Here is a 26,211-nt window from a genome sequence, read left to right on the forward strand (position 1 = left end):
TTCTCACAAATAAATTATTATTGTCAAACATGAAACTATAGTTTGAGATGGAGAATGAGCAAAACTACACTTAAACGCTTGTCTGTGGAATTTACTTATCTTTCCTGTCCTCTGAAATAAGTCAAAAGCAAATGTGTAGTTTCTCAGTGTATCATTAGTCAAGCTTTGTTACAGAAACACATCAATTTGTCTTCATGAAGTCTTTGATAGCATGTAATTTAGATTAAGCACGTTTATGAAATGTATACCTTAAAATTAAAAAATAACCACGTGTTTCTTTGTGTCTTTTCGGATTGGCTCTGAGAGAGAAGGCTGAACCATCACCCCAGTGCTCTCCAGCACAACTGGTATGTCCGTTTCTTCACTTGGCACTCATGGCTTCTATTATAACGAGTAAGATGATGTACTGATACTCAGCGTTGTGTTTCCCCAAAACCCCTCTCCCCACTTAGAATGTGAGCTTCCCCAAAGCAGGGGCTTTTGTGTTTTGGTTCTTAGTGTATGCCAAGTGCCTAGAAGAAAAACGGACACCTAGTAGTGCTCACAGTGTGGTAGGAGATGAGGTTAGAGATGTAATGGGATGCGGTTGGGGGAACAGATCTTGTAGGCCCCGTAAGGGCTCCAGCTCCGAATGTAATGAGGAGCCGCTCTAGAATTTGGAGTGGAGGGGTGCCGTAACCTGATGTGTGTTTGGGAAGCTTCAGGGCGCTCCTGGACTGAGGATGGGCTGTAGCATATGGTGAAAGAAAGGAGGTACACAGTACTCTGGGTGAGGAACCATGCGGGCACAGAGCAGGGGGATAGCGCTGGGAATGAGTGGGTGAATTCTGTATTATTTTGAAGGTAAAGTAACAGCATTTCCTGATGTGTTGGATGTGAGTGGTGAGAAGAGAGGAATCAATGATGAGAACAAAGTTGTTCAAACTTCAGCAACTGGAAGGATGGTGTGGTAATCAATTGATTTATGAAACATTATGGGAGCACTGTGTTTGAAGGTAGGGTAAGGGAAGATTATACAGTTCAGAGTGAAAGAGTTGTTTTGATAGGCAGTTACCAAGATAAGCCAAAGGCTGGTGCATCTGTGTGTAGTAACTCTGTGTGTGGGTAAGGGAATATTCCGGGCTGGAGACTTAAAGGTTCATTTTGTATGATAGGGCTTAAAGTGCATGCAGAGAAGAAGAAAGAGTCCTGAGTGACCTTGCAGCTGTGAAAGGTCTTGGAGAAGAAATTAATTTTATCACAGGAAACAGAATATTAGGTTCTTCTCAGGTAATAAACATTCTGAAGGAGAAAAACATCATTATCAAGTAATCTTACTTTAGGAAAGACAGGTAAGAACAAGCAAATTAGGAACATAATTTAAAGATAGAATTTATTCTTTGATGGTTTACTCATGCAAACTGCACATAAAAGAAAATAGTACAGTTTGTGTAACATTGCAAATATAAGGACTCAAAATGCTAGGTACAGAAGTAGTGTGACATCCTGAAAGTCAAAATGGAATTTGTGTTTATACAACTAATAATGATTTTTATTTGCTGAGTACAGACTGATTTACAATGAGTTTTGCTAACCTTGGTAATAAGCTCATTAACCGTTTACATGACTTCTTACATCTATGTAGTTTTATTTTACAGTTGCAAGAATTCCTGTTACCAAAGAACTTTAACTTGCATAAATAATAAAATTTAAGAAAAATGCACTGACTGACTTAGGAGAATGAAAAACGGAGGCTTTTCCTAACCCATCCAAACTACAATAAAAAACAGCCTTCTTGCAAAATTCATATTTTGTGCCTTTGAGATCAACTCCTTAGCATAACTATGGCAAAGTCATGATTAGAAATTGAGTACCTGAAAATTAGAAAATCAGTTAAAAAAAAAAAAACAAACTTTAGAAGTAGAATTACCAACCAAAAATGCTCATTTTTTAAGCCAAACAATAAAATTCCTATTATCTTCATACTTAAAAGTCCTGAAATGTCATTTGTATAATCTGAATGTTTCCCAGTTCGGAACTTAGGCAAGGTGGGCTATTTCCTTGAATTGTCAAGGATATTCATACAGGTTTCAGTGTCAGTCTCATTAGGAGACGGGACTGGGACTTGAGCAAATAGTGTAGTATGGATGCAGGACAAACCACACAACTTATTATAAATGTGTCACAGATATTTACATAATGGAATCCTGCTTGAATGCCAGAAGTTGCTACTGGGGAGGACTCATAACTATTTTACAAAGTTTTCCTACACACATCTACTACTTTATTTTTAACAATTTCGTCTATTTTAAAATATTGTACTGTATTTTGAACATAACTGCAGAATAAAAATAGATAATGGCACATTAGAAAACTCAGTATCCCACAGATGACTGGATAATGAGAAAAGTGTACCTACAATCATCTCATCAGAAACAAACTACATCATGGAATGTTAGTTATCCAAGCCTGCACAGTAATGACATCTTAAATTGCAATCATCTATTGGCCAGCATCACACCGAAGGCATCATTAAACATTCAAGCAAAGATTGCTGGCATAAACTATTGAAAGACACACACATACACACATACTCACACTCTCTCACTCACTCTTGTTTCCCACATTATAATTACATTGTTCTAAAGATAGATACTGATTTTTTCCCACGAGAAACGTTATCAAAATTTGCTACTAAAAGATGACAGTGCTTCCACAAGAATAAGTACAAGTTAGCTTGCAAGTACAAGACAATGGGGGTAAACAGTCTTAAATTTTCTAAGTAGTAATTTTTAGGCTTTTCTGGCAACCATACCTTACTTGATTATGCATAAACTTCTCATTTTGAAACCTGAAATCTGCAAAAAATAAAAACCAAAAATCTAACATCAAAAAATTATTAAGTATCCGATAACCCTGTATTGTACTTTATATAATTTCATATTTTGCTAGCCTCAAAACATAGGATTTAAAATACTGAATTTAAGACTTGAAAAACAGTCATTATTGAAATGATAAAGGATTCCAATATTCATGCTTACTTAAAATCTTAAAATGCACTATTACTGATCTTAAGATTAAGAGTGTGCATAAAAGCACTGTATGTCTTTTACCACACTTCACTCACTTAAAAAGTGTTCGGTAATATTCTTCCTTTTGCATAATGTGCAAAATAAAAGGCAAACAGATTAAAAGAAAATTTCTTTCTCTTGCTAGTGCTTTATGACCTTGTTAACATTACAAAGTCAATAGGGACTATGCAGAACTTTGGTATAAATGATATAACAAAATTACCATCGTAGTTGAGGGTTAAGAGGTGGTCAAAAGAAATGGAAGTAGGAAGAGAGATTCAGTAACACCCCCATTTATTAAAACACCCCCAAATTAAAAGTGAAATAAACCACAATGAATTATCATACAATTTACACATTGAGCACAGAAAAATTAATAAATCTAACAATATTTATAAAAAAAGCAAAATCAGTCTTTTTCCAGAGACTAAAAACTTGTTCAGTCTGATCATCAACTGCTGCTACACCAACTTTAGAGTCAAATTTAATTTCAAGTAAAAAAAAAAAAAATTTACAACCACAGATTTCGCATAAATGGAAACTGGTCTTTCCTTGATTTCCCTTTGAAGTCACTAAGGAGTATCTAGAGCTGCTGCACTGCAGGTTTTTGATCAACTTCCTGAGGGCTGTGACTGGGAGGAAGGAGCCATGGCAACCTGCGAAAGCATGGGCTCTGTACTCTGGTCCGCCATCTGCGTGAGCACGGACGTGGCCACGGCTTCCGCCTTGGAAGTGGAGCTGACGCCATTGGATGTGCTCACAGAACTATGTTGTATAGCTTCGGTATGTGGACTACTCGGCACTGACAAATCTTCTGAACTATCATCTTTATCAGCAGCTGAGTGGAAAAAAGAAAACTACTCAGTTTCTTAGAATAGTTGTAAAAAATTTATGAGGCTGAGTCAATGTACAGAATAAAAAGTTAGATGGCATTTTACACAATCAGTTCAGAGAAGTTGGTATGACAGTAACTGAGTAACAGAAAGGTGGCTGTAAGTCGTGAAGTAGGCAATTGTGCCTGCAACAAGTCAAGTGAAGTCACAGGCATGCGCATGCAAACACCTCAATGCCCAGTAAAACAGAGCTGAAGAATTATTTGTTAAAGTGTTAAGACCCAGAGGGATGGGATAGGGAGGGAGGCGGGAGGGTGGATCGGGATGGGGAACACATGTAAATCCATGGCTGATTCATGGCAATGTATGGCAAAAACCACTACAATATTGTAAAGTAATTAGCCTCCAACTAATAAAAATAAATGGGGAAAAAAAAGTGTTAAGAAAGAAAATTAAGTAGGAATTTGAGAGATAAGTCTCTTATAGATAAAATGAAACACCCAGCAACACATTTGACATGTAGGCCAATAGACTGGTTTTGTTATTCTTATTAAAAGGTTAGAAAACGTACAAGCATATACATAATCAAAATGAATTCTAACATACAAATTATGTCTTCAAATAATTCCCTCTGCAGAACTATATTTATTCTGACTTTCTATCTACTGCAGCAATGGATGATTATAACACCTGATTCTAATGATCTGTACATATGAGAATAAGCAATATTTAGAATCTAAATGCCACCAGCTGTTATAGTTGCATGCATTGAGATTCAAATAAAAATCCATATAAAACTGGAGATAGGACATTCTAAATATTTATGAAAATAAATCTACCAATTTTTTGGCTTGAACAACAAATCTACACCTTTCTTATTTTAACAGAAGAGAAACCAATAATTCCATTTGTATAACACTCACAAATAGTTACAGTGTATGCAAGTTATGAGACAACAGATAGCATTAACACCTGTGAACTCAGCTTCCCAACTTAAAAGACTGCAATTAACACTTGTTGATTGAGAGGACCTGGAGGGTCCTCTCTTCACCAAAGGTAATCACCATTTTATATGTATTCCCTTTATCATTCTCTTGTTTTTTCTTTGAAGTTTTACCAGATAGGTATAAATCTCTAAACAGTGTCGTTCAGCTTTATTTTTGAACACTTTAAACACAGTGTTACACGGGATGTGTTCTTTTGCACTTTGCATTTGGTATTAAAATAATTTTTACTTAGTGTTCAGAAATGACAATAAGCTGGCTTTCTATGAAATCTGAGAATACATACTGGCCTGCTTGCTGATGGCCAGGTGCTCATTCTGAAAGTCAATTATTAAGACTGTGGACCCCATGAAGCAGGACTTACCCAGGGATTTGTAATGGAGAAGATAGACGGGGAGGAATCTGGCAAGCACAACTTTAGTTCAAATATAATTCTTCCTTTTGAGGGTTTTCTGAAATATAGTAACCCTTACAGAATTTTGATACTTTTGCCTCAAATTCATGCATTTTTGAAAGAATCTCACCATCTCTATAAATCTGCTTTAAATACAAAACTGCACCACTGGATAAAAATTTGATGTCAAGATACAGTAAAAAAACAAACCAAACCACAATCAGTAATCCTTTTTAAAATTACATAAAGCACAAAGGTACTTTTCTGATTAAGCAACAATGAAGGTTATAAAATATTTACAATTCAGTTAAATAGCCAATACAATAATAATGCATTCTAACAAAACACTGGCAAATAACAGTTTAACTGGAGAGAAGAGTAAAAAGCCCTCTATTTCACCACTACTTAACATGATAACAAAATGACCTTCGTCTCTAAGTTCTTGGGATATAAAGGCTTTCAGAAATAGAGCCATCTGTGACAAGTGGTATAAGGAAATGTAAATATACAATGGGGGCGATGGACTCAAAATGAAAAAGTGATAAGGAACAGGTGTATCCTTCTCCAAGCTTTCAGAATTAGGTAAAACAAATCTTTAGGCTGTACAAAGAATCAGGTACTAACTTATAAATTATGTATAAAATACCTTTGTGATGTGATACAGCTGTACCCATGTCCAGTTTGAGATGGTAAGGGGAGAAAAATTACTAGTGTAAATCACAAACGACAGAAAGATACAAGAGATCTTACTACACTCTAAGAGCCATTTTTAGCACTACTTAAACCAAAAGAAACCAGTTGTTTGACAATTCACCCTCTGAAGTTCCACTAATGTTTATACATATTTTCATTCATGAAAATATAAACTCACATTTAGGGTTTAATAAGCTTTGCTTCCCACTTATGATTACAGAAACAACTATGTTTGTTATGTTAATTATGCCCAGAGGTTTAGAGAAGATGAATTAATGGCAATAAGATTACTCTTATGTTTTATTCTTCATGGAATCCAAACATTAAAAATATTTTCATATTTCTCTTCTGTTTTATACTGCTGCTGCTGCAAAGTCGCTTCAGTTGTGTCCGACTCTCTGCGACCCCACAGATGGCAGCCCACCAGGCTCCCCCGTCCCTGGGATTCTCCAGGCAAGAACACTGGAGTGGGTTGCCATTTCCTTCTCCAATGCATGAAAGTGAAAAGTGAAAGTGAAGCCGCTCGGTCGTGCCTGACTCTTAGCGACCCCATGGACTGTAGCCTACCAAGCTCTTCCGTCCATGGGATTTCCCAGGCAAGAATACTGGAGTGGGCTGCCATTGCCTTCTCCGTGTCTTATAATGCTGCTGCTAAGTCACTTCAGTTGTGTCTGACTCTGTGCAACCCCATAGACGGCAGGCAGTCCACCAGGCTCCCCCGTCCCTGGGATTCTCCAGGCAAGAACACTGGAGTGGGTTGCCATTTCCTTCTCCAATGCATGAAAGTGAAAAGTGAAGTAGCTCGGTCGTGTCCGACTCTTAGAGACCCCATGGACTGGAGCCCACCAGGCTCCTCTGTCCATGGGATTTTCCAAGCAAGAGTACTGGAGTGGAGTGCCATTGCCTTCTCTGATGTTTTATACTATTTGACCCTTAAAATCAATGTCATAGTTTTCTCATGACTGAAAGGTTTCCTAGGATATGGGACTTTCCGTTGTTGAGAGACCCTATGACTGTGTGACTTTATATTGTCACTTTTACCTGCAAGATTTTGTCATATTACTTAATTTCTTCTAAACCTTAGTTTTGTATTACAGTGTTTTGAAAGAACTGGTATTACAGCTCATTATCATTAGCAATTGCTATGTACTATAATATGATGAACAGTTATGTATTTGTAAATTTCTCCACATTTTTTTCTGAGATTTAAACATTTACTTAAGCAATCTTTACCTTGACTATTAAACAGAGAAGTCAGATTTTTTTCCAGACTTCAAATTTGAAAATAAAAATTTTGAAATTTCTACAAAATCCAATTTCTAGAGCTGAAGAGAACTAATTTTATGCAATAACTATACTGATGTCAGTTTGACTATATAGATAACAAGACAGGAAAAAAGATGGGAACTGTTCCAAAACTCCAAAATGTCTTATTTTTTACATTTTTCACACCTTGTATATCTTCACTAAAAACTTATTAATCTAGATTTTCAGTCAGTTTGAGGATATAGCATGCAAACCTATATACATCTGTACACTTAAAAAAATCTTTATGGCTTCAAATAAATAACTGGTTTGCATTTGCTGAAGATATACTGCCTGGATAACAGGGATAAAACTGTTGGGGTTATCCAATAAATTTAGATTAAAAAATTGAAGATAATTATAAATTGAATGCAACTTAAGAGTTAATTTGCCTTCTACTTTTATAGAATTATTTGTATATTTCTTTTTGAACTATCAAAATAAGGAGAGCTCTCTTGTTAAGAAAATCATGTATGCATAATGCTGAACTCAGTAGCTTCTAAAGGAAATTATGTTGTTAAGTCAGATGGGAGCCATAATGGCCTCCTCATCCCCGCAGCAGTCATTGTTAATACAACCCCAAACATAATTCTATATGGTTCCAGTTTACTCCATATGTGTTTCACAATTCTGTCAAAATGACAAGATGTCAAAGGACTGAGATTTATTTGCTCAAAACTGACAAAAATCAATGTTCTAAATATATATGGCATAGAGCTGCTAAATCTACTGAATCTTTTAAATTAAAAAATATTGCCCATTCTGATGAAACTGCTTACAATAACTACAAGTAAAGATGGTGGCCATTAAGTTTTATCGTGAGCACCTGAGGAACTGTTTGCATCCAATACAAAATGTTTCTTTCCTTTGAATTACTGACACTGGCAAATTAAAATGAAGTGGATACATATGGTTGAAACAATCTTCACATTTACAAATATCCTGAAATATCACTAAATCATAAAAATGAAAGCTGTGGGTTATATATTATGAATGTTCCTAATGCATTCCCAGCTATGTTATTTGTTACAAATTTGTGTACGATAGACAAAATTGGCCATTTATTCAAGACTAACAGCTGGTTCCAACATTGTGCATCTTATCAAAAAAGGACATTACAAGAAGGAAAAGCACAATTAACCTCTAAAATGCTGAAAACAGAAAAAAAAAACCCAACTCATTTTAAAGTGAAATATTTAAGAGGAAACTTACAGATAATTTAAATACTGTTCTAGTTTAGTATTTTTTAACTAGAAGGCTCAATATAAACATTCAGAACAATAAAACTGCACAATGCTGATTACCTAAGGAAGAATACTAGGATCTGCTCCTGTAACAATAGGATCTGTTACTGATTGGTAAGTAAAGATAGTTAATTAAAAAAAAAATTACTAAATGGAGGCTGGAAAAGAAGTGTTCAGTCTGTCAATCCAAGAAGAATATTACTCTGAAAATATAAACAAAATATCATAAATACTTTCACTATATTTTAAATTATTAACCAACTCATTTTGATGATCTATAGTAATCTCTAGGAAAAAGCTAGATACAGGTTAAAAACTCTAGATTCTGAGAAGTATATCCTCCATTCCATAATAACTCTGTAGAACTTCTGATATTTAATATTAAATATTAGAACTGCAGTCTCCATTTTTTTAATGGTAGCTTGGTTCACTCTGGCAGCATTTCACTGATATAGCCTGAGGCTGTAGGTAATGGACCATTACTCACCATGATAGCCAGATTTCTTCTGCATGGCGGTCACAGGGCAATCTTTATGAGCCAGAAGAAGCTGCTTCAGCTGCGCCACTTCATTTCTCAGCAGGGTGACTTCACTCTGGAGGAGAAACAACTTATGTACCTTACCAGCATCAGACTAAACCATTTTCACTGTTTAAAACAAGTGAAGATTAAGATATGAAAATTGAATATCTTTAAAAGAATACCAAGGAATAAACAAAAATATGCTGCTTAAATTTATTAAATCATTACACATTAGCTTTTATATTTTAACATTTACATAAAACCTGCAACTTACATAAAAATTTAAATCACAACTGGATAGCATATTTCAAAGTTTTTTACATTATCATTTGCCTTGGAACTGCTTATATACTACACAGGTTACCTATCAAAGGTATTTTTATTTTACGTATGTTACATGCTCTTTTGATTATATGAACAATTAGAAGTATCAAGGGAGTCAGGATAAAATTTCACTAACTCTGTTCACTTGGAAATAAAAAAAGTTTATCCTGGAAACTAATTAAACAGTTTTCTAGAAACTAGGAAAATCTCCATGGGGAAAACACAGTCACTGGAGAATCACAGCCATCTAAAGTGCACCGCAAGGCACTGTGTTTTTGGACACGGAACCAATGAAAGTAGACATAATGTTTAAATGGCTTAGTTGCCTTTGACCTAGGCCATTTGTACACATCTAAATTTAAATGTGATAAATCAATGATGATTTGTCCTTCTTATTACAGAGCAGTTCAGTCTTTGTTTTGGATGCATTAATCTGGTAGATTCTATGTAGAAGTTCCAAGTTGAGAAAGCCCAATTAATTCCTTTGGACCACCCCCCAAACCTTAACACATAAATTAGTGATAATTACCAATACTCAAGAGTTACAAATAATATGAATGTAATAGATTAATAACATTAAAAAATCTTAACATACAAATACCTCTACTTATTTGGACTTACATTTAACTATTCACATTTCATCCATGAACCCAAAATTAAATGAAGAAATACAGCAAAAAGGTATACATAAAAGCTCAAGCACTTCTTTTTCCATCCCTAAATCTCTTACCCAGAAAGCTGAATGTAAAATAATTTAGTAAATTAGACTCATTAGGTCTCCTTAAGTGACTGATGATAGGAACATACAAGATCAAACAATAAAAGTTCAGTAATCCAAAGGCAAGTTTGTCGACTCAAACAGTTCCTCACACGCCAATAACAACGAACTGTAATTGCTGTGTTAAAGCACAAAACAAAAACTGATGCTTTATAAGAACTCTGAGTCATTAAAAAAAAAGGTTAAATTATGTTTAGAACATTGTATTTGAGACAAGAATGGGTGTATAGTGATTAAAGTACAAAAGAAAAAGGTTTAAAGTTTTGCTTTAAAAAACAAGCTGTTATTTAGAAAATTAATTTCTATGCAATACTGAATCATTAGTGTCAATACTGCTAATTATCTCTATTAATGACAGTACTTATGAGAAACCATATTATGAATAATCCACCATATATAATCCAAAATGTTTCTCCCTCTTTCTGCTGTTAGCTTGATTTTGAGACTTCCATTTACAAGTTTCTCTCATTAATTTCTCTAATATGAAATAGGGCTGAATATGTATTTTTAGTCAAGAATACACAATCTTTTATAATCGAGTACCTGTGACCACCCTTCTCATTAGTTTGAACCTATTAAATAATCAATATTTAATGATTTTGACCTATAAATAGAAATTTTGTATGGCTAACTAAATATATACTGTTATTTCCATCTAGAAAACCTTTCCCTTTTGCCTTGTTAACTATTTCACTGTCTTTAAAAGTCAACTCAGTACAATATAAATACACATGGTGTTCATTTCTGTGCTTCCACAGCCATATTTACATATATGTACATATGTGTGTTTGTATGTGTGTATTTACATAGCACTTATCTCATTGGATTGTTTTTGGTTTACTTATTTGCCACCGCTGTTAGATTGGGGTTTCTCAAGAGCAGGGATCACTTTGCTTTCTATATCCCCAGATCACAGTCCATGGCCTAGCATAAACTGAGTACACTGAATTACCATGGTCTTCTCTAAAATCTATTTCCAGTCGGTAAAAAAAAAAAACACCAAAGAGGGTGAAATGAAATAGCTTAAATAATATAAAACTGGTCAGTGGTTCTAATTTCATTATTTTGTCAACAACCTCACCACATAGTCACACTGTTCATTTTCTTAGAAAAGGAAGATTGACATACTTAATAGCATCATCTCAATTACAGAATTTTAAAAACCACAAATGCCTTCTCAACTAAATACTCAATATGGACATTCATCATAAACCATATTATGAAAGAAATGATGTATTAGATAAAATTCCTGAGCAGTCGCAAGTTGATAATCTGATACAAAATAGTTTGATTTAAATAAAATTCTGGGTGTTAACCATTAAAACAATATTCCTGTGCACTCAAAAATAAATATATTCAAAATCTCTCTTTAAATGACAGGTTTGAAACTGGTTAAGTTTGAATACAGAAACTGATATTCCATCTAACAGCTGGTGGTATTATGGTTGTTCACCGAATCAGACTACCTGGTTCATGAACAAGTGAACAAATAAATGTAAAGATGCCACTAGCTAAAAATGGGTAATGAACATCAAGGACTTTAGAGAGAAGGTATTTGATTCCTGTTATAAGGGCTTCCCTGGTGGTTCAGATGGTAAAGAATCTGCCTGCAATGTAGGAGGCCTGGGTTGGGAAGATCCCCTGGAGAAGAGAATGACCACTGAAGAATTCCATGGACAGAGGAGCCTGGTGGTCTGTATAGTCCCTGGGGTCGCAGAGAGTTGGACACGACTGAGCGACTAACACTTTCACAGCTTATATTTGTGTTAACTGAATTTAATTCAAATCAGGGGCAAAAACTGGAAGAGAGGGGTAAATTAAAAAATGTTTAAATATTATAATTTATATATACCTAAGTGATATAGTACACAAGTATGCTGTTCTTTATCCAAAATGCAAATAGTGTAATTTCCCCCTATACCTTTAAATGACAGAAATAGCAAGGAAAAAAACCCCAACAAACTCAAGGTGTGCTCAATACAAATTTAGTTCAATCTTTTACATCATCCTGATCTAAAATATTTTATAATGATAAGAGATTTTCCTAATGGTAATCCTAAGCTCATGTGATTTTTGATCAAAAGGTTAAATTAAATCAATAGTTTGTATTTTATTGTATTCTAATACTCAATTTCTTTAAAAAATGGTTATCAGTACTAGACTGAAAGCAGCAAATGGGACATGGTTACTAGCAAAGAATTGGAACTGTAAGAAATACTGCAAAGTAAACAGTTGGATAAGAGAGGCCAAACCTTAAAGAAATGGATTTAGTTGAGCTGGAGAGCCCTAAGTGTAAGCATATGCTTATGGTCAAGATCAGGTCCCAGGTAGGAGTTGATAAAAGGAGGCTTATCTTGGTATATAACCTTTACATTAGGCAAAATTAGAAAAGTTTGCCAAAGCCCGGCCAGTATTTTTTAAATCATTTATGACAAATGCAGAAAATTAAACAAATTAAACAAAACATTCAAGAATTATAGTCACATAGTTATATGTATAAAGGAAAGAACTTAAGAAGACAGACAGTATTTAGACAAGGCAGTTCCATAAATCATGACTTAAAGCCATAACAGAACCAGTTTGCTTAAGCCATAGTGAATCTGAAAGAAATGTTAAGCCATAAAGAGATTTAATATTAAATGAAAAAAGAAATATTTATACCTCTGTATCTGTGGATTATTTTAGACTGATTATAATTGGATTCAGTCTCCAAAACCTTTCTGGTTAGTCTTAGTTTATTTGCAGAATATATTAACTCTCTTTCTGGGTCATTCTGAAGATGAAATGAAATATGAGACATGAAAACATTTTGAAAATATTAAAGTCCCATTCAAATGTGACGAATTACTGATTTTTTTTTTTTTTTGGGGGGGGGCGTCAAAGTAAAATGTATTTGGTAAGATAAAGCAGATGCTGAAGAAATCATTATGGTCTAACAGAAAATATAATTATTTGGCATTGTCTATACCACTGCTCTAAATCTATTTGTATCTACTCAAAGGTTAATTACATACTGATGAACAAATTATATATATATATTTACAGTTTGTCTGAAGCAGATCAGACTGATGAAATAATGACAGGATAGCTAATTGAATAACCAATCAAAACATTTCATTGATATTTGGCCACAGACTGATGTATCAGGTTCCATAAATTCATGATCTTTGACTTTCTAGTTCAGCTACTATCCCCCAAATTAAAGAAATAATATTGGCTAGTTTCTTCTTTGGGGAATTTCTCATTGCTATGATCATTGATTTTTGTGAAGAGTAGCTTAAGTATCTTAATTTCTCTATTACCTCTCTTATTTGATCTTTAAAATAGTACTTATCTTCTATGAGTTTGACAGATGGGGAGGTAAAGGCTTGGGAAGATTTTAGTAAAGACTAGTAAAAACTGCAGCCATGAAATTAAAAGACACTTGCTCCTTGGAAGAATAGCTATGATAAACCTAGACAGCATATTAAAAAGCAGAGACATCACTTTGCCAACAAAGGTCTGTATAGTCAAAGCAATGGTTTTGTCAATAGTCATGTATAGATGTGAGAGTTGGACTATAAAGAAGGCAGAGCACTGAAGAATTGATGCTTTCGAGCTGTGGTGCTGGAGAAGACTCTTGAGAGTCTCTAGGACAGCCAAGGAGATCAAACCAGTCAATACTAAAGGAAATCAGTCCTGAATATTCATTGGAAGAACTGATGCTAAAGCTCCAATACTTTGGCCACCTGATGCAAAGAGTTGACTCATTGGCAAAGATCCAGATATTGGGAAAGATTGAGGTCAAGAGAAGAAGGGAACAACAGAGGAGGGGATGATTGGATGGCATCACTGACTCAATGGACATGAACCTGAGCAAACTCTGGGAGATAGTGAGGGATAGGGAAGCCTGGCGTGCTGCAGTTCATGGGGTCGCAGAGTTGGACACAACCTAGCAATTGAGCAACAACAGTAAAAAGAAGTACTCAGAATAAAATGCATGAGATAGAAGTGGCATCACTATTACCCTTTCCCCCTCTAGAATATAGTGAAAAACTCAGTCTGGGAATGGAGAAGAAAGACAGTTTTAGAGTTTTTCAGGAATTAAACAGGTATTGGATACCATCTCCCAATTGTTGCCATTCCTTTCTATTTCAAGTGATAAATACTAAAGTAAAATACTGTTTAGGTACCAGGATTAAAAGATCAATCCCATTCCCTCTAAGTCAATGGACCATTAAACAAAACCTTTTCCATATCATTAACTTATTAGTGAAAACTCCTCACGTATCTTGTTATCAAAGAATGCTTCTATTAATTTACTGAGCTTCCAGTCCACACACATTTGCAGTGTCTAAGTTTTAAAAGTAAAATCCACAACAAATTCTACAGGTTTTATCACAGATTGTTAAGAGCTCCTATGAGCCTGCCTTTTGTTCATAAAGGAAATGCTGCAATTCTAAACTGAAAACTAACCCACAAGATGAGTATATGAAAGACAAAGACATAACTGGGTTACCACCATTTCAAGTAAAAGACAAAATCATATATTACCTTTGAAAATATAATAGTTTATAACCAACAGCATCCAATTCTTGGTCTAGAGTACCATAAATGTCTCTAATACAATTTGATGAAACTGTTTTTAAAGCAATGGCTCTAGAAAGCTAAAATATAATTAAATTCAGTGAATGGGGCAGTAAGGTTGAATAATTAGTATTTTCTTAAAACCTAATATATATATATTATTTGGTAAAAATATGAACAGTCACACCTCAATACTCATTAAACCTTTTATTATATATAAGTAACCATGGGTCATTACTGCCCACTACACTGATCACCTAAACCTGAATGTCACGTGAAGAATTATTAAGGAAATGTAGAACTGATGAATGTTTTCACATAAAGTAGAGTTTAATTATTTCTTTGACATTCAATTTTCTTTATAAGTCATTCTGTTCTTCACAGTTAACAGTTTTGCTGTTGGCAGACTGAATGAAATTTTTTCTCCAGAATCTATTATAAGCATATTAACTCTTCATATTCTGAAAACTAGAATGTGTCACTTACTTTTTTAAAACTTATTTTATATGACATGTAAGTAAAAAACAAGAAAAAGTCTATATCCACTTGAAACAATAGAGAAAGTCATAGTTGAAGTACCCTTTCTTCCCAAACCCCCTTTATCACTGTTACAAACTAGTACATGTCATTCTTAAAATTTTACCTCTATTTAAAGATTCGTTTCTATACTAATTTCCATACATACAATCTATACATTTAACTATAAAGCTTTCATTAATGAAATTAGTATGTGACTTTTGAGTAATTTGTTGAGGTGAAATTTCCATAATATAGAATTAACCATTTTAAACTGAAAAATTCAGTAGCATTTAGTACACATCTGCAATGTTGTGCTACCACCACCCTCTATCTGACCATTCAAGAGTAAAACCTCTTATCCATTAACCAGTTTCTTCCTATTTTCCTCCTTCTCCCCCCAGTCTCTGGAAACTACCAGTTTGCATTTTGTCTCTATGGATTAATTTGTTCTATATATTTCATATAAATGGAGTCATATAGTATGTGACTTTGTGGCTTCTTTCACTTAAGCATAATGTTTTGAGATTTATTCACATTGTAGCATGTAATTTCACTCCTTTTTGTGGCTGAAAAATATTTCGTTGGATGTATATGCCACAATTTATCTACTGATGGACATCTGGGCTGTTTCCAAGCAACTTAGTTTTTGCCCATAATATTACAGACATTTTCCAGGTTAATATATTCAGAAGGACTTTATTCTCTTTCTTTTTTGCAAAAGTATTTTTTTTAAATACCCGATAACACATCATCTCACCTATCTTCATGTTTTGGTATACATCTTTAAAACTAAGAACACTTTCTTTCTAACCATGATGGTACCCATCCCTCAATGATTAAAAATACTTATTTTTATGCTTAGTGAAATAAATCAAAGAAAGACAAATACTGTATGATATCACCTGTATCTGGGTTCTGAAACATAAAACCAGTGAATATAGTGAATAACCAAAAACAAAACAGATACTGAGAAAAAACAGTGCTTACCAGTGGGCAAGATAGAGATAGGGGATTAAGAGATTAAAAACTGCTATATATAGGGACTTCCCTGGTGGTCCAGTGGCTGTGTCTCTGCACTCCCAATGTAGAGCACCCAGGGTTTGATTCCTGGTCAGAGAACTAAATCCCACATGCTTCAGCTATGAGTTCACATGCCACAACTAAGATCTAGCACAGACAAGTATATAAACAAACATTTAAAAAACCTGCTATGTATAAAATAAACAAGCTGCCAGGACATACTGTACAGCACAAGGAATAAAGTAAGTGTAAGTGGAGTATAACCTTTAACAATTGTGAATCATGATATGTACATGGAAACATGTAATTATATACTATATATCAACTATACCTCAATTTAAGAAAAACAACTGGTTCTGTTTTAATTTGAGGTATTAACTAGTTATGTTCAACAACAGAGTTTAACTTAGTGATTTCTTGATTGTGACTTCTATTTAGAAGTTTCATGCTTGCTTCAAAACTGAAGTGTTAGCTAACTTTTACTTAGGTGATAAATCTTGCCTTTATTCCTCCAATCAAGAAATTTCTACTCAAATTAGGAAATATAAAAAGGAACACATTTTACAATATGATATTTTATATAGTATGGATGGTGGAAAAAACATGAAATTAATGAAGCAAATATTACATTTATTGTGAATACTGAATTCTCCAAAGTTTTCTGAAGTAATAAAGCACTGTTGGTGTTCATAGTGGTGACCAGGGCTGCAGTATAATTAAGGAAATAGCAATATGATTAACATGAGTTTGAGCAAACTCTGGGAGATAGTGACGAACAGGGAAGCCTGGCATGCTGCAGTCCATGGGGTCACAAAGAGTTGGACATGACTTAGCTACTGAACAACAATCTCATTAAAAGTTGTTAATAGTGTTATAACTCGGGTCAAAATAGGAAACTGGCCAAACCCGAAGTCCAGTACCTTGAGAATAATACCATATATTTATATACCACTTAGTTTGGCATAACAAGCCAAATTAAAAAAGAAAATATTGATAAATTTATCCTATTAAAATTAATTTATTTTAAAATGCCTGCAAAAATTCTAATTTGATGTATGTAACAATCCAGAGCAGAAGAACCAGCAAGTATTATTATCTCTATTCCATGGGTAAGACAACTGAGGCTAACAAAGAATGTTATTTTTAATACCATGTAACTGTTAAGAAGCCAAGTCAGTCAGAAGAATGATTTTGTTAGTTTAAGAATAGATCCACCTAAATCACTTTGTTAATGTATTAATATGAATACTCCAACATTTAAATGAGAGTTAATATTCAGAGAAATCTGATAAATAACCATTTTTACAGTACATAAATAAATTTGTATCTATAATGTTTCACTTTAAAGAAAAAAATTCAAAAGTTTTTTTTGAAAAATTATGAAAATAGTTCCAGAAGAATAATTTATCAGGTAATATATTATTTAACATATCCTAGTATATAAGTACATATTTGAAGTCTCTGTGATATGGTAAAATTAAAATCATATTTAATTTTATTTGAAATGGTTAAAAGTAAGTTTTGCAAGATAATTTATTTGTTCTAAAGCTAACATGTCAATATTCAAAGCCCAACACAGAGTTTTAAAAGATGTCTGTCTCACATATGAAGAAGTGTTAAGTTATTAAAATTTACATTAGGCGAAATGCTATGCCTGGAGCTAAACAAGCTAGAAAGCTTTTTCCTAAGCAATTTAAACAAGACACTGATACTGGTGACATCTTTAAAGATGTAAGATGAGAGCAAGTCTCATCATTAATCATGATTAATTTTTAAGTAGGAATGGACAGCTCAGAGGATTGACCAATAATAACAACTACAATTCATTAAATTCATAATGAATTTAAATTCATCAATTTAATTCATAAATTCATCAGTTTTTTTCATTGACGCTCATCAACTGGTAGTTTAGATTTTACTTAAGAATATTCACAACATTAAAAACAACAACAAAAAAGGAAGTAAAAACAGAAGGAAGGAAATAGACTTAGTGCTGCCCGATACCATCATTGAAAATCTTACCAAAGACTGAATAGGAAGGAGCTTTAAAACCTTTATACCACATAGGCTTCCTAAGAAATAAATCTGAGGCACACTGGCAGGGCAGTATGAAATGATTTCTACTGCCACTGGCCATATTGTACCTGTTCTGTGGATAATTAGTCCTTCAGTTCCAAAGCTGTCAATCTGGCACCTTTCACGAGCACTATATTCACTTTAAATAAAACAAACAAAACAAAACAAAATTTATAATTCAAAGAACAAAAGAACTTAAAAACAAAAACTGCAAACTGAACCAACTCTATAGTTGTGACATGAACCAAAAAATAAGAAAAGTGAAGTACCAGTAATATTTTACAGTTGAAGATTCTGTTGAAGTCTATATCATAACTTTATAAAGTTTAAACCAGATAGTTTAGGTACTTTTGTACAACGCAAGTAAACACATTTAAAAATTTCTTCACTGTATCAGTATTGAAAGTTATATTACTTCATCTTGGTATTCAAATAGGTTTATTAAACTACACTTTACTACAGATTCCATACACACCCAATATTGTATCCTAAAATGTCTGAATAGGAAAAAATAAAGAAAATGTGTGTTCATAATAAAACAATTTACATATATGCACCATACCTGCAGTTGACCATTTAATGAACTCAAGTCTTCTGCTTTCTTCTCTAAAGACTGAACCCAGACTTTTCTTTTTTGCCGGCATCTTGAAGCTGCTGCTCTATTTCTTTCCAGAAACTTCCTCCTTTTTTCATCGGGATCTTCATTAGCTGCTCTTCTTCGACGACCAGTTGTATTTTGGGTCTGTGGAGTTGTGTGAGCTGGAGAAGCCTATAATAGACACAAATGAAAGCTTTTGGTATTTGTACCTACTGATTAAAATTTAACATAATAGGCAGTAAAGGACTGCCACGGTGAAAGTGAAAGTCACTCAGTTGTGCCAACTCTTTGTGACCCCATGAACTATACATTCCATGGAATTCTACAGGCCAAAATACTGGAATGGGTAGCCTTTCCCTTCTCCAGCGGATCTTCCCGACCAAGCAACTGAACCAGGCTCTCCTGCAATGCGGCTGGATTCTTTATCAACTGAGTTATTAGGGAAGTCCCTTGCAAAGGTGACAGGTACTAATTTTACTTTCTAAGTTTCATTGTATACATCAATATTCTGAAGCAATGTGCAAATCACTCTGTTGTTTAACAAATTCCTTGAAATAAATAAGCATTGCTAAACCAAGATTCTCACTAACCGTCACAGTGAATGTATTTTTTGTTGTTCAGTTGCTAAGTTGTGTCTGACTCTTCGCGACCCCATGGACTGCAGCACACCAGGCCTCTCTGTCTTTCACTATCTCCTGGAGTTTGCTCAAACTCATGTCCATTGAGGCAGTGATGACATCCAACCATCTCACCTTCTATCACCCCCTTCTTCTTCTGCCTTCAATCTTTCACAGTATCAAGGTCTTTTCCAATGAGGTGGCTATTTGCATCAGGTGGCCAAAATATTGGAGCTACAGCATCAATATTCATACAATGAATATTCAGAGTTGATTTCCTTTAGGATTGTATTCTATTCTTTAATGTTTGTATAAATAATATTTTCATGTTTATAGAGAATACAAATAAATTAAAAAATGCAATACAAATGATGATGTAGAGATCTTTTATTTTTCCAAGTGCACTTTTAAGCAAACATTATATTATTATTGAATCCTTTGATAATTATTAAGGTATTAATAAAAAATAACTTATTTAAATCCACTATGGGAAACCATGGTTTCTATGCTATTTTTGAAATAAAGAATAGCATTAAACTGTAAATGTTTTTTAAAAATTGGTTTCTCTAAACTTAAGGAGTTGAAAGTACACAACACATTTTAGTGTATTCAGCTTTTCTTCAGTTTCTGAAATTTGGGGTCAGTCTTTTTCTAAGGGTCAGGTTTATATAATTAATTAATGCTCATTTTCCTGGTAGGTAGAATCCCAGAGTCTAGATTTTCCTTTTAATTGGTCTGCCTGCCCTGCAAAATCAGCCAGACAGAAATCTTCAGTCATTAGTGATATTGTCCAGTGTTTAGGATTATAGAATATATTCATGTCTCTCACAAATCCCAAAATTGTGCCACAGAACACCTGAATACAGGAGATAGGATATAAACCCTTAGAAACAGCGCAAAAGAAAGCATTGTGTGGCCATAGACATAGGATCCAAAGTAGCAGCCTGAAAACAAATCTCTTGCCTCTACTTTAATGATATTTTAAAATGATGTATACAAAAATTTCTACATTCTCTTAATCTATACCATAGGCAGAAATCTTTAAGTTCTGCAGGTAATTAACCTGAATTATATATAACTCTACCTCTAACAAGGATTTGAGGCTACTTAGAAGCATATATTCTTCCTTCTCTCCCTTTTTCTATTGATTCATTCACTCTACTTCACTGAAAAACATATAAGAACTATTCTAGTGATATAGCAGTGATAGAGCAGGAAAAGTCCTGCTCTCCTGGAGCTTCATTCCAATACAATACAGTATGAAAATATAAATAAAAATGAGATCCAGGTAAACTATAGTTAAGTTTCATTCATTTATTTTCTTTTAAATAAACTTTTAAGTATGTAAAAGCCATACTGAACTTGCCAGCCATAGATAAACAGTCATGAGCTCCATTAGGCTCATGAGCCAGTTGGCTAACCCTGAATTAAGACATAAGAACACACTCACTTTTCCTCTCTTTTGGCCCCTAAGTAAAGTTGCTTGGTGGATGACAACCACAACTATTTCACTTTATCTTAAGTTTCACAAAGGTAAAATACAGTTATCTAAACACCTATGCTTAGGAGGTAGTGTTAAACTTGCTGTTCACGTGTGTTTCTTTAATTGGAAAGTTTTACTTTTAAATGCTAATATTCTTTAAGTAGAGAAGAAAAAGGTCTAAATAGAGCTCTGAAACATTTAACAGAAATACAGTCACCCTTTACTGCAGACACATAGAAACAGCAATCATCTAATGGCCGGACACAAATTAGAGTGAAACGGGCCTCTAGTATAAACAGCTGCCATTAAACCTATCTGTTACTTTGGTGACATTTCACAAGTGTTAATTCAAGAACTATCTTACATCAGTAATATGGTTCATATATACATTACTTGTTGAATACAACCAATAGTAAAAAAGTTTTCTTTAAATACTGTTGATGGATACTGTGCCATCTTAAACCAACACACAGATACTCTGAGAAACATTTACAGAGTGTCCTCAGCAGTAACAACTGCTTATTTATTTTTTGTATGTTCAACTTTTATGTTGAACTACCTTTTCTTAAGGCTTTTTAAATACACTTTTGGAATAAAAATTTGACCAGAAAAATCTTTTCAAAGTATATAGTCATTGAAGTCACACTGTGTTTTGTTTTTGTTTTTTTTTAAAGGAAAACTGAGTGATGAATGATAAAAACAACACACATACCGGAGTTTCTGTGGTGGATGTGGCTGGCTGTTGTAATGACTGTGGTCGAGATTCCTCTGATTGAGTCCTAACCAAACCACTACCGTGACCTTTGACAGTATCGCCATTGGTAACTGGAGGATGTTGCTGGGTCAAAGCAGCTTTTAATCTCTGAAATGCAAATACCAATTTAAAAAAAATGCTCCCTGCTTTCTACCCAAATCTAACTCCTAACACACTTTTGGTTAACCAAATGAGACATTTGTTAATGAATACATAAACTTTAAACTTAGTTCTGATTTATTATATTCTACTGCATTCCTAAATATCAGTAAGACAGATAAAAGGACCTTTGGGAAGCATTCCTGAGTCATTTTGGGCAACTTTTCCTCTCTTCTTTCTTTGGAAATAGCGTAAAGAGGTAGATAATAGAGATCAGCTTTAGACAAAGTCCCCTACATGATTCTAATGCAATTGTTTTCATTTGGTGCTCAGCTTTCTTTATGGTCCAACTCTCACATCCACACATGACTACCTCCCACCACAGTCCCTGAAAATCCTGTCTGTTTTTTGATTCTCAAAGTTTTGCCTTTTCCAGAATATCATATAAATGGAATCATACAGTGTATATAATAAGCCTTTTGAATCTGGCTTCTTTCCTTTAGCATAATGCACCTGAGATCCATCTCTGTTGCTGTGTCATCAGTAATTTTTAAATCAGTTTCTAATAAACAGTATGTTGATTTTACAAATTAGGACGCTAGAGATCATTTGCCCAAGGTCATACAGCCATCAAGCTAGTTAAGATCCTAGATTTAAATCTGGATCTCCTTATTTTCAAAGTGCAGTTTTTCCATGGCATGATGTTATATATATTATCCTACCTCCCCCACCAAAAAAAAGAAGCAAAAAAAAAGAAAATGGAAAAATCAAGAAAGATAATCTCAGGCTGGATGGCTTGATGATTCAAAAGACAACTACAAAGGAATCCCCGGGTGGTCCAGTGGTTAGGACTTCGCCCCGTCATAGGCCCAAGCTTAATCCATAGTCAGGGACCTAAAATCCTGCAAGTCAAGTGGTGCAAAAGACAACCACAAAGGACTCGGAATGCCAAGTCTGATACTGTAACCGCTAAAGCCATATCAACCCAAATTAGGTGTGTTTTTCCCATCTCTTCTGACTGAGTACTTTCGTTCATAAAGTCCTACTTTCTTCACTGGTTAGCACACCTAGGATATATATATGTTTTTACACATACGTAAAGTCCTAGTTTCTTCACTGGTTAGCATACATAAGATATACTGTATATATATTAGCATACAAAATGTGTACAGCTGAGAAGATACTTTACTGTTCAGAAATTAACTCTGTCTCCAACTATCTGAACAAACGATCTGTAAAACTGGGGAAAATGACAACTTCCTTGTAGGGCTGAGGTAAAGATTAAATATGTAAAACTTACCTGAGTTACATAAGGATTTATTAATTTTTTATCAGCTTCCTTACCTTTTTCAAAAATATCTATTGAGCCCTCTATTTTCACAGTTCAGGTGTTAGGGTATGGACACCAAAGAATCATGAGAGTTCCTTTACTTTTGTATTTTCAAAATATACTTAGGAAAAAAAGTACTCAGGGATCATTTTAAGGACAGGTTTAGCTCAGTCTGAAGCTAAATATTTAAAATTTAAATTTTTTAATATTTAATATTATATTTAAATTTAAAATTTTTAATATTTAATATTATATTTAAATTTTTAAAAAATATTTTATTTATTTATTTTTTTGACCGTGCCATGTCTTAGTCGCAGCATGGAAACTCTTAGTTGTGGCATGTGGGATCTGACCAGGGATCAAACTTGGGGATCCGCTCCCCTACAGCGGGAGCGCAGAGTCTTAGCTACTGGACCACCATGAACTCCTCCAGATGTATTTTATTTTGGAAAATATATTCTCAAGACCACATGGTACACTGCATCTTTCAGAATCCAGGTTTAAGATTCCCAGTTCCATTTTTTCTTCCTTCTCTTATAAACATGCAGAAATAACCACATTAGCAGCTAAGATCCAGGAAATTGGGACACTCATAACTGATGGGATAATGTGGAAGTGGATGGATTAAAACTAATTAGGTAGGTGACAAAGCAGTACTTGCCTGTAATCAGAAAGGAATACTTAAGCTCAACGGTCAAAGAAGTGAAAGCAAAAAGAGGAATTTCAAAGTGTGGGTCATATATACAGAAGGAGGAGGATCTGGGGAGGTGGTCAGTGTGCATAATTAACATCTTTTAAAAGCCAATCTATAATAGCGTTAGGTTAGGGCTTTCATTTCTGGATATAAAATGTATAAAAATATAAGTACTGGTTGAAAAAAAAAAATATAAGTACTGGTTGAGATGTGAAGCTTGGTAAATTATGTGTTGGTAAAACATTTTTAAGTCCTTAGGCAGAAAACATAGAATTGAAGAGCATTTAAAGTTTTATAGTAAAGAGCTTAGCTCTTAGAATTAATGAAATACAGTAACTGCACATAGGGGAGTCTGAAGTACATAAACATCACTCTCTTGAATAATCTTTAGTAGGGCAAGTTACTACCTTATAGAGCACTTAAAAGCAGCATCAGTATTCATTCATTATCCTCTCTTGACTGCCCTAGGGTATACAGTACTCATCCAGTGAGGAAGCTCTAATGTTTGCTCCATGCTGTTACATTGATTACAATGGGTCTAACTTGGAAGTGTGCCACTGGATACAAAATGCAAGAAAAAGATTTTCAAGGGTTAATTAACACTGCTTTGAACTATAGATTTTTTTTTTTAAATATAAACTATAATTTTTTTTTAAACAAACATGTTTAAAAACAAATGTATGCTAAAAAAAATTACAGTGGGTTAGAAGAAATTTATCTAAATGGTGATTCATATACATTTTACAACTAATGTAAGGATATCCACAATCCACCCACATATATGTTGAGACATTTTAAAGAAGAGTAATTTGGTTCCCCCAAATTAATGAAAACGTCTATAAATATGATAGATATTTATTTTACAACAGAATTTTGGAGCTAATCAATTAGTTCAATTACCATCTTACAGATAAAGAAAGAAATTAAGGCCCAAAGAGTGAAGTTACTTCCCAGGATCACAGAGCAAGTTAGAAGCAGATCTAGGACCAGAAATTCTGTCTCTTGACTCCTAGTTCACTGAACAAACATATTTTAAACAAAAGCTTTTCCAAACTAGAGCTTCTGTCTTACATTAAGTATTCTAAGTATATTTTAGTAACTATTAAGAGTATCAGGCACTGGTCAGTCCATTACTGGATCAAAATTTCTATCAATAGAGAAATCTAATATAAGTAAATGAAGAGTAAGTACTCAGAGAAATTATGTAAGATTTAACAGGTTTATATTCTCTAACATGTACAATAAAAGCTAGGCATCATTTTAATTTTAAACTAAAGGAAAGAAAACGAAAATCTTTATTACTATGTTTCTAAGCAGACTAGTGCTTTAATGTTAGAGTTAAATTTTAGTGTTGTAAAATTCAGCCACTAGGTTGAAAACTTTTTGTCTTAAAGACTGTGTCAATTAAAGAGTGAATATAGGGGGAAAAAAAAGACTGAATATAGTCTTGTTGTGCTGACCAATCTGAGATCCATCTTAAGAGGTAATCTGCTAAAAATAATTTGTTATTCAAATTCTATGTTATATGTTGTACCTATGAAAGCAAATTTTTATCACATCTGTCAGAACCTGGTAGGAATAAACTACTCGATCATAGTTCAGAGAAAAAACATAATGTTCTCTAGAAACAATTTATGAAAAAGTCAGATCCATATTTCATAAGTACCACAAAAGCTCATCAGAGTAATAACCCTCCTTCTCCTGGGTGTTATCCTACCATCTGCTGCTCTATTACTTATCTTTATTTTGCAACTAATTAACAGCATAATCTTCTAAATTCAGCAAGTTAATTATCATTATTGTGGTCTTTGCAGCATCATCAGTCCTTGTAAAATCTTGCTCCCCACCCCCAGAGAACATATGAAAATGAACTAGGTTGGGAGAGAGTCTGTTTCTTTGGAGTGGGCTCATTTGGTGTTTGCTGATTAGCTTGGCATGCAGAGGGAGGTCAGAAGAATTCTGCTGAACATGAGGCTCCATGCAGGGCCCAACTAAGTTAATGTAGGTTTCTGAACATTTGCCAAGATGCCCTCTGTCAGCTCTCAGTAGAAACCCCCTGCAGAAAACCTACCAGCTACCCACTGCGTGCAAAGATACCTCTCAGTTTGTCACACAAGCCTTAAAGGAATGATTCTGGAAAATACAACTTAAATACTTAACTAAATCTTCTTAAAGGAAACTCCTGGATGGTTAACATTTTCTTATTCAGATGAGTTACTTTTTGATTACAAATATTACATAGGAAATTTGTTTTTTTAGAAGAGTAAACACAGGTAGCAAATATCTATGGTTTAATGTGCTTAATGACAA

The 26,211-nt window shown here is 34.0% G+C and overlaps 1 protein-coding gene across 3 annotated transcripts in view; it reads right to left on the bottom strand.

The window, feature by feature from the left end:
- Positions 1 to 1,346: 1,346 nt before the first annotated feature.
- Positions 1,347 to 26,211, bottom strand: part of ATF2 (activating transcription factor 2) — a 77,670-nt gene continuing 52,805 nt past the window's right edge. For 2 of the 3 annotated variants that reach the window (XM_043487505.1, XM_043487504.1), the window contains exons 11-14: positions 21,737 to 21,886; positions 18,889 to 19,095; positions 9,011 to 9,116; positions 1,347 to 3,888 (exon numbers count right to left, since the gene is read on the bottom strand). In XM_043487505.1, the coding sequence (XP_043343440.1) occupies positions 3,662 to 3,888; positions 9,011 to 9,116; positions 18,889 to 19,095; positions 21,737 to 21,886 (690 nt within the window). In that variant the 3' untranslated portion in view covers positions 1,347 to 3,661. The remainder of the gene's footprint in view (positions 3,889 to 9,010; positions 9,117 to 18,888; positions 19,096 to 21,736; positions 21,887 to 26,211) is intronic. The other variant, XM_043487506.1, reaches the window with a different exon arrangement.

This window comes from Cervus canadensis, chromosome 15 (assembly GCF_019320065.1).
Source record: "Cervus canadensis isolate Bull #8, Minnesota chromosome 15, ASM1932006v1, whole genome shotgun sequence".
Taxonomy (NCBI): Eukaryota; Metazoa; Chordata; class Mammalia; order Artiodactyla; family Cervidae; genus Cervus; species Cervus canadensis.